The sequence below is a fragment of the Chaetodon auriga genome, chromosome 13 (assembly GCF_051107435.1).
Source record: "Chaetodon auriga isolate fChaAug3 chromosome 13, fChaAug3.hap1, whole genome shotgun sequence".
In the NCBI taxonomy this organism is placed as follows: Eukaryota; Metazoa; Chordata; class Actinopteri; order Chaetodontiformes; family Chaetodontidae; genus Chaetodon; species Chaetodon auriga.
Genome location: NC_135086.1, coordinates 13,568,184 through 13,583,135, shown reverse-complemented (window position 1 = coordinate 13,583,135; position 14,952 = coordinate 13,568,184). Strand labels below are relative to the sequence as shown.

Here is a 14,952-nt window from a genome sequence, read left to right as displayed (position 1 = left end):
TTGTACTCCCTAGGACAGCTAGACAGTCTGACACACGATGAGAATAAATATTGCATGTGGTAGACATTAAGCTGTCATCCTGGAAAAAAAGAAGAGATGGAGAAATCCGTGTGGTGTTCTTCGGCGCTACACTTTGCCTGCTCTTGTCACAATTGTCACATCTTGATGACTCCCCCCACTCTACCCCAGCCCCCTTATTTTCTCTCGCCCAGTCAACTGCCATGAATGACAGCATGGATACCCCATATAGAGAATTATTTTGGGTGATGTAGAATGTACTCCTCTGGGTTACTGTTTGAATTTCTGATGCTTGCCTCTCTCACAAATAGCCTTAAACAAGGACATATTCATAACATGCCCTCAATGACCATTATAAAGCCGGAACTGGGGATGATGGTTTGTTAGGGTTTTAGCTATCGTGTGCAACCATTTAAAGTCAAAAGATTTGTCTTTAGAAATTTAATGGGTGCAGCTATCACGAAAAAGAAAGTTGTTCGACAAAAGCTTGTTACCAGCACACCCTCGAGGCATGATGTGAGATGATGCTCTTAATTAAAGCTGCTCCCATTGTGCCTGCACTGGCTTCTGTTTCTTCCAGCACATGATTGCTTTGAAGGCTGAAAGAAGTTGACAATATTCGAGATACTCTGTGTGTGTGTGTGTGTGTGTGTGTGTGTGTGTGTGTGTATCAGATCTCCTTCCTTCTCAGAGACTGATGTGTAATGCCTTTCCATCCAGCCATGGCCACAGGGAGCAGAGAACGTCTGCACTCTAGTCGCTCAGGAGCTCACCACTGGGAGGATGAAAAGCTTCCCACAGAGCCCCCGACTTCCCAGCCTCAAAAAGCCACCATGAGCTCATACCTCTCATTTCTGTCTCCCTTCACAGAGGAAGGGAAGAGGAGGGGGTTAGAATACGCTGTGCGCCCCAGCATCCTAACCCCTTAAGATGCTCGTCCCTGCAACCTGGGACCGGCAGAACAGAGAGGGGACCCCGGGTTTATTACTTGATGAGTCTGTGCCTAGCATGCAAGCCGGTAGCACGAACGGCTGGCTATACCCAGGTTCAGGTGCTGGGCCCTCCACCTGTGGGTGTGTCAGTGATGAAGCTGTGGTGGATGCAGGTAGTGGATTACTCTTCAGGTCTGTCAGCATTCAATTGCATCTGAAAGGAGCACTCAAACTGAAGGTGATGGCCCGCCTTTTAGAGGCTTAACTGGCTAAGCACTCCTAATAAAGCCAACCTGTATGAATGTATGTCAGACACAGGCCCAGGTCATTGTCTCAGGTAGCTGCCTCTGTACTTTAGAAACTCCCATTGTTTTCCCCTCCTGAGCCATTTAAGCAGATCAAAGCTCTGACAAAGCCCAGGGAAGCCCCAGGCATGTGGAAACACAGGAATTATCCCCCCCCCCCCCAGGATTCCCACACAAAAAGACAAATAGACTAGCCCCAGAGGGTGGCCCCCTGTGGGACATCTCCTTTCAGAGCCAGGCTGTTATGGAAGCTCCAATTGTTTTTGTGATTTCACAATATATTGTGCTTTAAATTAGATGTATTATAAATACAACAGGCATCAAATCTGAAGCTAAGAGCAAATAACACGACGTGTTTTTCAAGATTTTAGATAAACAGATGCTGATTCTTAATGCATTGTTCTTATCAGTTAGCATGAACAAAAAAATAAATAAATTCATATCATGTTTTAGATTTGTAAAGTTTGATAAGTGCATGCATAAGACACCTATTTTCCTCCTTGATCTGAGAGCAGCAGGGGAAGCACAAACATGGCTTGGTCCTTAGCTTTGTTTGAGCCTTCAAGCTGGTGAATGATTAGCAGAAATAATGTCCCTGTCACCCTTAATCACATTAAAACGTGGTTAACATTTAATTTTTCCCACTTGATATGCAAAAATTTCCACTTGATTTGCAGCAAAGGCCATTGGAATTCCATTATAAAAAGAATAAAAATTTCAGGCATCATTTGTTCAGAGAGGGATATCAAGACCAGAAAGTGCTGAATCTTTCTATTAACCGAGCAGTGAGAGATGGCACTCAGTGCTGGGACATAATGGGAGACTGACAAGACACACACACACACACACTGAATCTTTCTCATTGGATTTGTGTGTGTGTGTGTGTGTGTGTGTGTGTGTGTGTGTGTGTGTGTATAACTTAGACTTGTAAAACCTTTTTAAACAGGATCTTCACCAGGACGAGGACTTGAACAAATATTTTATCTGTCATTTCTATAACAGAAGTTCACAAATCCACATAGAATATTTTTAGTTTTCTCTTAAAAGATGTGGATGATAAGCAGTTGAGCCATCAGCTGAAAAACCCTGCATTGAAAAAATAAGCCGGTTTCCTATGTCACAGAAAGAAAGATATGGATGCTGTGCCGACTTCGCTGTAAACAGTCCTTGATGTACAGAAAACACGATTCTTATTAACACTTTATATTTACACAAATGCCTTCTGTAATTCAGAATTTCACGAATGACTGAAGGATGAGAATAAAACCCCCCTCCAAAAAAAAAAAAAAAAAAAAAAAAAACATCTGCAGCGTGTTTTGCATAAATATTTTCCCCCAATTTACACATCCATGTAAAATTTCACACAAATAATTGGAACGGACATAAATACAAATTGCAAAGAGGCATGGGTAGACAGCGGTGAAGTTGACAGAATTGGTTTTGGGAGTCATGTTGACGGAGCATCAAAGCTCTTAATTGACAGTGCTTTGTTTCTGGAGTTGAGGGAAGGGGGTGTTTCATGTTCCTGTGGCAAGGTGTTTGTCTGGTCCTGTGTCACTCAGTGCAAGGACCCAGAGACCCCCGCGCTCATTTGCAGCTCACGTTCTCCGTCTCGGCTTCACATTATTAAAATCATCCCTCAGCCTTCTACCAAGAGCCTCTTTGTTACTTGGCTGGCTTGGCTCAGCTCTGTCAAGTCTTCACCAATTACAGTCTCAGGTACAATGGTCTATTCAAAGGATCACAGCCCTTGACTGGTGTGGAGAGAGTGATTTGTGAATCATTATTCAGCCGCCTGTAGAGTACGCAATACCTGAGGAATGCAAATAATGTGCCACCAAATAGACAGCTGTGCTGCTAAAAGTGAGAAACTACAGCTGTTATTATCTCAGATTGGATTTTTTCCCCTCTTGGAGCACCCGCCATCTCCTATGTTTTCAGCTTTTTTGGCTTTGACAAAATGTGTTTATTTTTCTGTCCTTTATTGGTGAGACATGGCGACTACCTTATTGCGGTGGCAGTCAAACGTCAGCTCGGCATCCATAGTGTGGACAGAAAAGGGAAATATTAGGTTACGGCTCTTAATAGATGTGCATCTGAACAGACAGACAAACTGGCATATGATGCATTTCAAATTTACCCTGAAGTGTTATATTAGCTTGTTGGCAAAAACATCCAATCAAAGCCAAACTGTGCTCTTCCCGAGCCCGTTACCCTGTCATATATTGTATATTGATAATCATTGGGTTGCAGCAGTGATATGCTGCTGTAGGTGATAAAGCGGTGACATTGTTATTGGAATAGATGTGGTATTGAGGTTGTCGGGTCCCTCCCAGTCTTTGATTCTTATGGGCTTTAAACAGGAAACTAGGATTACAGATAATGACGGGGACCCCTCAGAATCAATCCAGCCCAGGAGCTCTGTCAGGGCCGCCGTGTGAAAATGGATTTGTGTGATGCTGTTCTTTGAGACCTGTCCAATCCCAGCCTCAGAGCATGTGGGGCTAATCTCATAATTGCCCTAACCCCCTTATATTGTTCTGACTGAGAGTTACCATTAAGTGTGAGGATATCTTTGTCCTGCAATGTCAGGTGTCCTGCTGGACTGGAAGACAAAAAGAGAAAACAAAAACTCAGGTCAGCCAAGAATGACAAAGACATTTATGAGGAAGCACTTGAGTTAGTTTTTCTGCTCCTTCTTGCCTTTATGGTACATGTTTAGTTGGATCTCTATTTCTCTGTTATTGTAGAAATTAAGCAAAAAACGTTTTCAGAGGAAAACGGTGTACTCCTTACTCGCATATGTATTTTACAGCTGCAGTTACTATTTACTTTGCAGATTATGTTTCATACAGAATATAGGATCAGCTTCTTAAACACAATGTCTTTTCCTCTTCCAAGTCATTTTAATCTGTAATTAAGTCCTTTAAATTCAAAATCATGTCTCATATTTCCAGTGCAGCCATCTGCCTTATCGTTTCTTGTTTCCAAGGACAAACACATCTCTTTTCAATAATTTAAAAACTAAGTTGTTTTAAAATAAAAACAGGTTGAAATATTTTCAGTGCACAATTTTTTCACTTCTCAAGAAAATAAAGATTTAAAGACTCAATTATAGTCTGATATGGATTTAAAAGATTGGGGATTTTGCAGATTAAACTGCTACTTACACCACTAATAATGACCCATAATATAAATATATACAGTAAAAAGGTCTGCAAGTATATTTGATATATACTTGGAGTATGTGATACATCTGTACTTTTACTTCAGTGATTTTAAATCTGTTGTGAATAAGTCTTTTACAGTGTGGTACACTGCTGCTGCTGCTGTTGCTTTTTAAATCTTTGTGAATTCATGCTCTGTCCTATGAGCGCATGTCAAGTCAAATTTTTAGTTGCAAACTGTTAATGGAAACAAAGTCAAACTCTGTGAAAGAAATGGCCACCTTTGGAGTGCAGTCTCCTGCAAACACTCATATGTTCACTCAGCTGCTGTCATGAATATGCATGCACCAGCAGATTACAAATGCTCTCATGTTAATCACATCCTCCAACTAGTTTTGTGGCTGCTGATTTTGCCAGGTTGGTGAAAATCAAGGAGTGGGTGGACAGTCATGACCCCGGGGCCTTGGTCATCCCCTTCAGCGGCAGCCTGGAGAACCAGATACAGGACAAGAGTGAAGAGGAGAGGCAGAAGTACTGCACAGAGCACAAGACGCAGAGGTTAATTAGCATTCAGTCTCCCCACACTTTATTATCAGCTGTGTCCTCCATGCACTCCTTTAATTGCATGTGCTGATAGAATAATAAATGGCAGAGTAATTACCATTATAAAGCAAAGGATCCCTCTTCTTACTGAACAACTCAGTCAAAGGGTTTTCCTCTAAATTAAGTTTTTAACTGTCATCTGTCATCTGTAGGTATAATTATAACTTGGGCATTTTGGGTTTATTGTTCTCATGTGAAAACCTCTATGGAGAGAAAAATTGTGACAGCAGATATTTTTTTTTCCTCTTGGTGCAGAATGAGGCATCGGGTTGAATTCTTAAAAATGCTAAATGAGTCTACAAGCTTTGTAATTAATCAAGGAAACCATTGGAGAGTTGAATGTCTTCTGTGAAACGAAGTGACCCATCTTATTCACTTAATGAGTTTATATTGGAATAAATGGGGCCTTGCCACTGAAGTGAACTTTGTCTGGGCACCAGTGGCAATAAATAATACTCAGCAGTTCAGACCCCTCGATTCAAACTGAAATTTCTCTCCGCCAGTGCCCTGAGCAAGATCATCAAGGCCGGCTACGCGGCCCTGCAGCTGGAGTACTTCTTCACTGCTGGACCAGATGAGGTCCGCGCGTGGACCATTCGGGTAAGAGCCAGCCTCCTGCAGTGCACATACATGTGAGCATGAGGGTGTGTACCAGACACATACACACGCACAAACGAATACACACAGTGTCCCACGTTCCACCCTGCTGGCACCCTCACTGATATCACACACTTTCAACTTTGTCATGGTTGTGCTTTAGCCAGTCATTACAGGCCAAGGATAACTTCAATTACTGGTGAGCTGCTGAACAGTGAAAGTGGGGGCTACATTGATTGAGGAGGGCAACAATTGATTTTGCCCATTACGTCCATGAGAATGTTTCCATCCTGTGCAGATCTGCCTGCCCTCCTCCTGCCGCTGGAGATAAGGAGCCTGTGCATTGTGCCTGCCTAATCTGTGTGACGGAGGTTGTCTGTGCCAAAATTGATGTCGCTTTTCATTCGACTGTTTGTGGGCCTTGCTGGGGGCTCCTCCTCCCTGTATGTCTCAGTTTACTGAGCCCGGGCCGCCAAGAGCTTTTTGCAATGGGATTGCAGGTTTTACATCAATACAGATGTTGGCTTTGCATGCTGGTATTGTGTAGATTTTTTTTTTTTCTTGAGCAAAAAGAAGGATTGAGTGCAGATATAATGAAGTATTTGACTGGTCAGGAGTTACATATTATAGGTTCATGCAGGTGGTTTCAAAATATAGCAAAGTAAGTTTTTGAGGAACTTTTTGAAAACTAAAGAGGATTTGGGCTGTATCCTGTCATACTTAATCATATCCATTATTCCAGCCCATCAGATGTTTCAAGGGACGGCAATTTGAGATCAAACTCTCACTATGCAGAGTGCTTTAAATCCCCTAAAACTCAGACCACCGTTTTCAAAAAGCATTGCAATTTACCACAAAGGCAACTATTCAAAGAACTTGCCTCCAAGCAGATCGTTCAGGTTTTGGTCCCTGAATGTGAGCTACCACTGATTTCACATTTTGATGACAAATAATCAGGAAATTCAATGTTGTTCCTGTGGCAGGGTGTTTGTCTGGTCAAACAGCAATTCTTTGTTCGATATCTTTACTGAATAGGCTCCTGTAACTTGTGTTTATTTGGAAATAATAATGATATAGTGTGTTGCAGTTTTGACCAACATTGCAGATACTGCTTTAAAAATCTATAAAATTGACTTATTAATTTACAGGTCATCCACGGGAAGCTGTGTTTGTGTCAAGAATCATCTTTGACTGGACACAACATCTTCAAGAAGTCAGAAATGCTTTTAGATCGTTTGAAGGTCTTGACCTGTTTTCTTGTCACTCTCTTCCAAAGTTCAGGACTTTCAAGAACAAGCATCAGGTGGTAAAATATCTACACGTGTATGAATTTGCGTGCTCCTAGTTCCCTAAAATCAGTGTGTAAAAAGCGAGAATGAGGGATCTGATATTTCAAACTAGATGACAAAATATTTCAGTTTATATTCTATAACAAATTAGTAATTCACACAGATAAAATTTGATGTCCACATGACATTTTTTTAAAACTACAAAATGAATAAAATTCATTTTTAATTCAAATTTAAGCACAAATGATGCTGTCAGGATGTTCTTTACATTTAAAGCTTCACTGTGAGAGTTCAACACCAGCTGACAGCATGTGCTTCAGTATGAGCCGTCAGTCTGAACACACACTATAGATCCATGGATTTCTCCCAAAAACAAAGCAACGGAAAAATGTTTTTCCCTGTAAATCCCACATGTTGTAAACTGCATTTAAAGCTTAACCAGTTACTCACTGGAGGACATCTACAGCCTTGTGGTGAACATATAATATGCTGCCAAATGTGCCCCTAAAGTCACAATATGCACTAATAACGCAGTCACATTTGATATTTTGGTATTATGTTGCAAAATGTAAGTAACTCAGTAACCCATGCTCATACAGTCATTTTAAATGATTATTTCAGGGTGTTGCTTTTCTTTGAGTTCAAGTCAAAGTTTATTATATCACAAACTGTGTCTCCAAGGGCTGTACGTAAAATACACCAATAATGAACAACACTGGCAAAGATGCAGATGGCTGACAAAGAAGAGAAACAGGAACCTAAGAAAGCGAGAGAAAGCGGGGGATGGCATGCAACAATCCCCCCCCCCCCCCCCCCGGTCAGATATGAACACAGGACGTCACAGTAATACAGTACGAGCCTCAGACCGCCTGCCAACAGGACGCCCCATGCTGCTGCTTCACACAAACATCCACTTTTTGATCAGGAATGCTAATTTTATGTCCGCGCAGCGACACAACAACAAAAAATCACCCAGATTCGTTTGCCACTAATTTAGCGCTGTACTTGAACATTAAACTATGTAAGGAACAGCCACTTTTAATCGGCTAATTTAAATATTATTTAACGTTGATGTTCCATGTGTTGCTCCAAATGAGATGAAACACGTCCACAGAAGAAGTTTGGAAACAGGAACTTTTGGTAAACATTTTCATGATGGCTTCTCAGACAGGCCAGAGGGGTGGATGAGCTCACTTCCTTTTCTTTTTTACACAGGACACATTACATTTTAGTCAGATGACATCACCGTGTTTAGACGCACACTCATCTCAGCGTGACTGATGTCCTCGCCATTTACAAAAAAACTCCCGAAACACTTCAAAGGCATCCTCGAAAACACGTTCGTCCTCCTCGACATAACTGATTACAGCCAGCCTTGATTGTGTGTGAGGGGCATTTAGTCAGGTAAGCATCAGTGAGTAACTATATTAAGCCAATACATCTTGCATTGTAAAAACTACACTCAGTAATGTCGTGTTCCTAAGCCCTTTAACATGCTTTATTAGGCAGCCTCGAGGTGACCATTATCTATCAGCCTGCTCTGCATAGCTCTTAACTAGGACAATGTGGATCTCTTGTAATGCTCCGTATGAAAAAAATCCCTCCCTTAATCTATTTTTCTCCAGATAGACAAACCTTGATGCTGATTAATGGTAGTTAAACTCACAAGTACTCCGTCAATGAGATTGCAAAGAGATGGTAATGTATTAGAGTCATTAAATACGCATCATTCTTTTGGCATGAAATATGTTGACCCCAACCTGATTATATACATAATTAAAACTGCTCAACAGTTCCTGAGCACAGAGCTGCAGAGCAAAGAGGGAGAGAGAGCGAGCAGGTCGACAGGCAGGAGTCATAATGATACACAGCAGACACGTCACTTATTTGGGTCATTTGTCATTTCCGCCCAGCATTATTTCAGCGCATATAAATTGCACATTTTATCAATCACCAGTTGTGTCTTAGAGTTTTAAAGAGATTTCAAGGAACAAAGAATTTATGAAACTATTAAATTGCTATTTTGTGTTTTGTAAATTGGCAGTAACTTTGGGGGCATGTTTAAATGTATGCTTGGAAGATACAATCATTGATGTCAAAGTCCATTTAAATACATCAAAAACAGTCTCCAGCAATCCTGCATCCACCGCAGTGAAATATTACTGACGCTCTGAAATGAATTTGAATGACCAAACTCTGGTGTGCCAAAATAGTGAGGCCTAATGCAGTGAGGGCTCTACAGCCACGGCCTCTCACTGCAACACTGGGTCTTCTTGCTGTCATGACCGGAGAGCCGAGCAGCGACCCACAATGAGGCGAGATTGCTTGGACAGAAATCAATACCACCACGGAATGGGAATCAGAAGGCATTGATAGCGGTGCTGGGTCCTTATCGGTGTCCAGGCTGCCCTAGCAGGGCACAGCCGAGTGGAAAGCTATCCAGAAATCAGGACTGAGGCAAGAATACCCCCGACTGAAAACACCCCCGAGTGATGCTCGCGACGCTATCACCCTATCAAACACCATGTCGCTCGCATGCTGTAATCCATCTTCTCCAAAACAATTCATTTGTCCTCTCTTTTCCTTCCCTGTCACAGAAAGGAACTAAGGCTCCACAGGCTGCAGGGAAAATCCACACAGACTTTGAGAAGGGCTTCATTATGGCGGAAGTAATGAAATTCCAGGATTTTAAAGAGGAAGGCAGCGAGAACGCTGTCAAGGTGAGCAGTCAGGGTGCCAGAGGATGAGGGGAAGTCTCCTGTGATCAGTGGAGCTGACAGTCACCACGCAGCTCCCACTGCAAACTGCTCTTCACCTTTACTCAGGGGAAGAAATTACTGCACACACTCCAGCACCACTCCTGACAAGCCAACTGATTCTGGCTCTAAACACTGCCATTCTGCTCCAGCTGTGCATATCTTTATCACAATGTGTCTTAACTGGCTGATGGTAGCTCTTGCTCGTGGCTCAGCGCAGCCGCTCAGAGGTAGCACTTCTTCACCTCACCAGGCATTTATCAGATCTATAGAGTGCGCTGTTAGCTTAGAGCTCTCTGTTGCTAAATCCCCAAGCCACTGTAGGCATGTGACAGTGATATAAGGCGGCAAGTTAAATAAAGTGTGAAATTCCTTAAATAAGGACCCTTTCATGGACGGCTGGCGCAGAAATGTGACTTGCATGTCTTACTCTTATGATGCCAAGTGTTTGTTTTGACCTTTTAACTGGGGTGTGTGTGTGTGTGTGTGTGTGTTGTTCACGTGCACACTAATGCTATAACTGATTTCATGGTGAATTTGTGAAGTCAGCAACTGGGCGCCAACTGCAGCAAGTTCTTTACAAAAATGTTTCACAACGCTTTACTTTCCTACCACCAGTGTTTTAAGGCCTGGAATTTACTTTCATATGGGCAAACTGTAATTTAGTCATTGACGGTACAGAGTTAATAATCAGTTAATCAACGCTCTAGGATGCCTTTCACATCAAAGATGCTCTTTTTTTATGATTTAATTTCTGTATGGACACATTTTAAAATTTCATTCTCAGTTAATTAACTTAAAGGAGAAGTGATTTTAACCTTGCTGTGTGTGACATTTGTGAGCAGCAGCTGTAAGCCATGCTGTTACAATCCCACTATCGCCACCATCAACTCTATGTGCCCACTTACAGACTCAACTAATGTAATTATGGTGACACACAGGGACCCGCGGGGACCAGTGTGGAAAAGAAGCACTATGAAAACATTGAAATCTCTTTACTATTCAAGCCTTTTTTAATAAGTATTTAATGCAGCGGCAGTGTATTGTCCACACCCTTCATAAGCTGCAAACAGAGGGTGAAATGTGTGGGTCTCTGGGGAGTTTCACCATTGTTATCCGCGGTTGAGATCTGAGTGTCAGGTCCTTACTGCATGCTCTCTTACTAATCCCTTTTTGGGCCTCATAAGAACATAGAGCGTTTCTGACTGTGGCATTAAGGTCCATGCTATTTAATGCCAGTAGTGGGAATAGGCTGTCTGAATAGGACCAGTGTACGGGGATATCACATTATTAGTAATCATATCTTCTTAAGCCAAGCTTGCTGCTCCAGATGGCTGCTTTCAAGTGCAAATGAACCAGTTAGACGTGTCTGGTTTAATACATACTCAGGAATCACAAATAGCCATTGATTTTTTTTCCTGTCTCCCTCTCCATCCAGTGTTTCTGGTGGTATTGAGCTTGGATTAAATGGTCTCCTGAGCCTTTAAAGGGACATTGATTCTTCTAATTAATTGTGCGCTGTGCAGAAACAGAATGCATAAACCTGTCCATATTAGCACTTCAAGTCAATTATTTTGAGTTTGCCGGGAAGGAGAACAAACACTTACTGTATACAAAAGAAATGTTAGAACTTATTTTGTTTCCTTGAGAAGTTTGATAGTGCTGTAATCAAAGACTTATTAACATTTTGTGCTTGTGCACATGAAACTGAAATGAGCAGAGGAGAGGATTATTCACTCAGTGGGAATTCAGGCAACCGTTGAACACAACATGGATGCGTGCATGCGTGCGTGTGGCGTGTGTGTGTGTGTGTGTGTGTGTGTGTGTGTGTGTGTGTGTGTGTGGTGTGGTCGCACAGAGAGGGAGAGAATATGACATTTGCAATTGGAGTCAAGTTATTGTAGGTGATAAAATAGATTGGATTTTCCATTATTATTTACAGTGTGCACTATTATTTCGTGCTCTATATAGTCAAGTATAGCAATAAAAGTTAAATTATGTAACAGTCTATGAACTGTACATCACAGAGTATTTTGGTCATATTTTTTTAAGTTAATTTATTTTTTCTTTGTTATCTCACAGGCAGCAGGGAAATACAGACAACAGGGAAGAAACTACAGTGTTGAAGATGGAGACATCATCTTCTTCAAATTTAACGCACCAAATGCACCAAAGAAAAAGTGACACAAGAACAATCGGTTTGTTTACATAACTGTGCTTGTTACCCCGTTTTTTTCCTCTCTTTGGCCTGATACCCACGCTCACTTTCTGTTTCCTTTCCTGTAAAATCAAATCCCCCCTCTGTGCCAAAGCACAGGTTCAGTAAACTCTGACAGCTTTGCTATTTAAGATCAGGATCGGCCCCCCACTCCAAATTGTAGCAGCATCTGAAGGAGCATATTACTCTCCAGATACTTCATTAATCTCCATCACGGGTGCCAGCACTGACACAGCTGACAGCGGGGACAATGCCACCTGCTCCTCTCCCCCTTCAGCAGATAATGCATGTTTTACAGTAGCCCAGATGTCTACACTCAATAAAACATTTGACAAAACCAGTCTGTGTGTGTTTTGGGATGTCTGTATTGAGTGGGAAGCTGCATGGTGATAGTGATAGCGGTCCTGCCGACCACTGATTAGAGAATTAAAAGACACAGCTGACATTGACTGTAGCAGAGAGGGGGCAATTATAATTAAATCTCTTAAGTGATGCTGATTTGAGAAGGGCACATGCACATTGCAGGTGTTTCGGCCAAAAAGGACTGGTCAGTTTAAAGGGTTATTTGTACAGCGATTGAGTTAACCTTTCATTTGCAATTTTTATTTCACTTATGATTGATGAATATGTGAGTGCTCTCCTTCACTGTTACTATAATACTCCTACAATTCTCAAATATTGACAAAAAAATTGCGTGTTTGTTATGTTTACAGTTTCTACCTCTTATTCCTGAACAACGAGGGCAAATACGTAACTTCAAAATAAAAGAAATATTCATTCAAACTATATTTTCACAAAAAAGTCCAGATTTTATGATATTCTGTATCGTATGAAAATAGAGGTTGACACAATCCTCGAGCACAACCAGAAAACGATTCCTTTTGTCTGAAGTAGTGTTTTTCTCACCCCTATACTTTGTGTGTAAGTGTTTGTGAAGCATTTATGCTGATGGAATTGTATGGCTGCAGCCGCAGTGCTCCAAAGTAAGATTGTGTTCTCCGTGGGAGTCCGAACAAAGAGCTGTAGATCAACAGTGCTTTGCTGAATGTCTTGTAACCATTAAGACTGCAGAGAACAAAATGGCCTTTTGATGGGAACAGAAAGATTGAATAAAAATGGTCATTTTACAGAGATAGTATTGCATATCCAAGTTTTGGATAGGATGTTTTATGGAGCCGAGCCTATGCTAGCACTACAAAGCACAGTGTTTGTCATGGAAATAAGGTGGATTATAGTCTTTAAGGTTTAAGATCAGTGGCAAAATATAGGATAGTGTTTATTGTGGTTACAAGGAATGAAAGACAGATGACAACATGTGTATGAAATAACATTAAGCCTTGCTTGGAAGCTTTAGCATTAACCACTGATTTTAATCACATGCAGCAGGCCAAAGAAGCCGTTGCTACCAACATTTACAGCTTTCATATACTGTCCTCTATACAACAACAGGCTGTTTTTGGCACACTGTTTTCTAAGTGAAACCATACAAATCCTCTGGAGAGCACAATGGGGGCTTGAGACAAAACTGTTTTTGCATTCCTCTCGGAGTGGTGGTGGTGTTGGCCAACCTAAACCCCACACAGAAGATTATTCATCTGCTGTAGTGTTGAGGCTCAGCGATTGACGAGTTGTTCCCAGTGGTCTGGGCCGTGGAGTATTTTGTTTTTCATAAAGTGACCATAAATCCTTTCAGAGAAAGTAATAAAGCTATTTAGAATCACGCAGATTTGTATAGGAACAAAACACCATAACAAAGTCGCTCGTTCTGGAAGTACGTCCCCAACAGGCCGTTCTGGGGTTTGATACTATTAATTTTGTTGTCGCAGGAGAACAAGAATTAATGAATTATAAACTCTTTGGGTGTCCTTTCTGTCCTGACACCATGAAGCACATTTTGTGCACACATAACCACAAGTTATTCATAAACATTATCAGTTGACGTAGGCGGACTGTAGAAGCAGTCCAACTGATATAAGCTCTTAGAAATGAAAACAAGTCCAGAAATGTGACAGATTCTCTGCTGGTACAAATGTTCTGTCAGCACGATCAATCAAGCGGTGCCACTCTGCCCCGAGGCAAACCACACTGGCATCAAACCAAGGAGGGCACAGAGTGGAAAGCTGGCTTTAAAACACACACCCAAGAAAACAGACCACGGCCTACTGCTGTAAATCACATGTGCACCAAAGGTCTTTGAAGAATTCAAAAAAAGGAATGTATGAGTTATGTACAAATAAACATATAAATAACTTTGGCATTTTTCAGAGCAATCACTATGCACAAGGGATTGTGTTGGTAAATTCAATGGTTATTATAAACGTATCGTGTCATTACAGAGAGGAGATTATCTCTATTTTGGATGACAATAAAAGAGTTGCCATGTTGTAATTATTGCTATTGTGTGACTTCTCTGTCTGACACATGCACCATATACTGTACACAAAACAGACATGAAATCAATATAGAATCAGGATTTGTCTAAAATAACGCTTCATGTTCATTTATGAGTGTTTATGCAACAGTTTCCTCTCATTTGTTTTGTGCTATCATGGTACAACGTGATACTCTGATTTATTGCTCTCCGTCTCTGAGTGATGAAAGTGTCAGTGTCATGTGTGAGTGAAAAGAATGCCATAAAGAGCTCAGAGGAGTCTCAGAAAGGAGTGTTTAAATCATGAGGTTGACAAATTTACTTTCTCGTTTGCATCTGCACTGATTATTGCATGTGTCTAAAGTACAAAAATATTTTTCATGGCTACCAGAGCCATTAACAGTGTGTTCGAATAAACCATGCAGCAACATATGAATTAAGGAAAAATTTTGCTTCCCGCATCTCACACATGATGTCTAAAAACATCCCTGACGACAGTAACCTGTGACTGTGGAGTCTGTACATGTGCATTCATTGGTCACTGACTGCAATTCAATGCAACAACTCCATAAATTCTACCTTTGTGAAGTTGGCCATTTTCAGTTCAGTGGTGTGTTTATTACTGAGCTCATAGCTAAAAGGTGCTGCTTTACTGGACTACATTATATTGAGAGGTGTTTCTAATTGTACTCCCTG

General features: G+C 41.3%; 1 protein-coding gene across 1 annotated transcript in view; it reads left to right on the top strand.

Moving 5' to 3' along the window:
• Positions 1–14,277, top strand: part of LOC143330658 (obg-like ATPase 1) — a 46,448-nt gene extending 32,171 nt beyond the window's left edge. Inside the window, exons 8-11 of the mRNA XM_076747374.1 lie at positions 4,840–4,980; positions 5,529–5,625; positions 9,509–9,631; positions 11,750–14,277. Of these exons, the coding sequence (XP_076603489.1) occupies positions 4,840–4,980; positions 5,529–5,625; positions 9,509–9,631; positions 11,750–11,851 (463 nt within the window). The 3' untranslated portion in view covers positions 11,852–14,277. The remainder of the gene's footprint in view (positions 1–4,839; positions 4,981–5,528; positions 5,626–9,508; positions 9,632–11,749) is intronic.
• Positions 14,278–14,952: the final 675 nt, after the last annotated feature.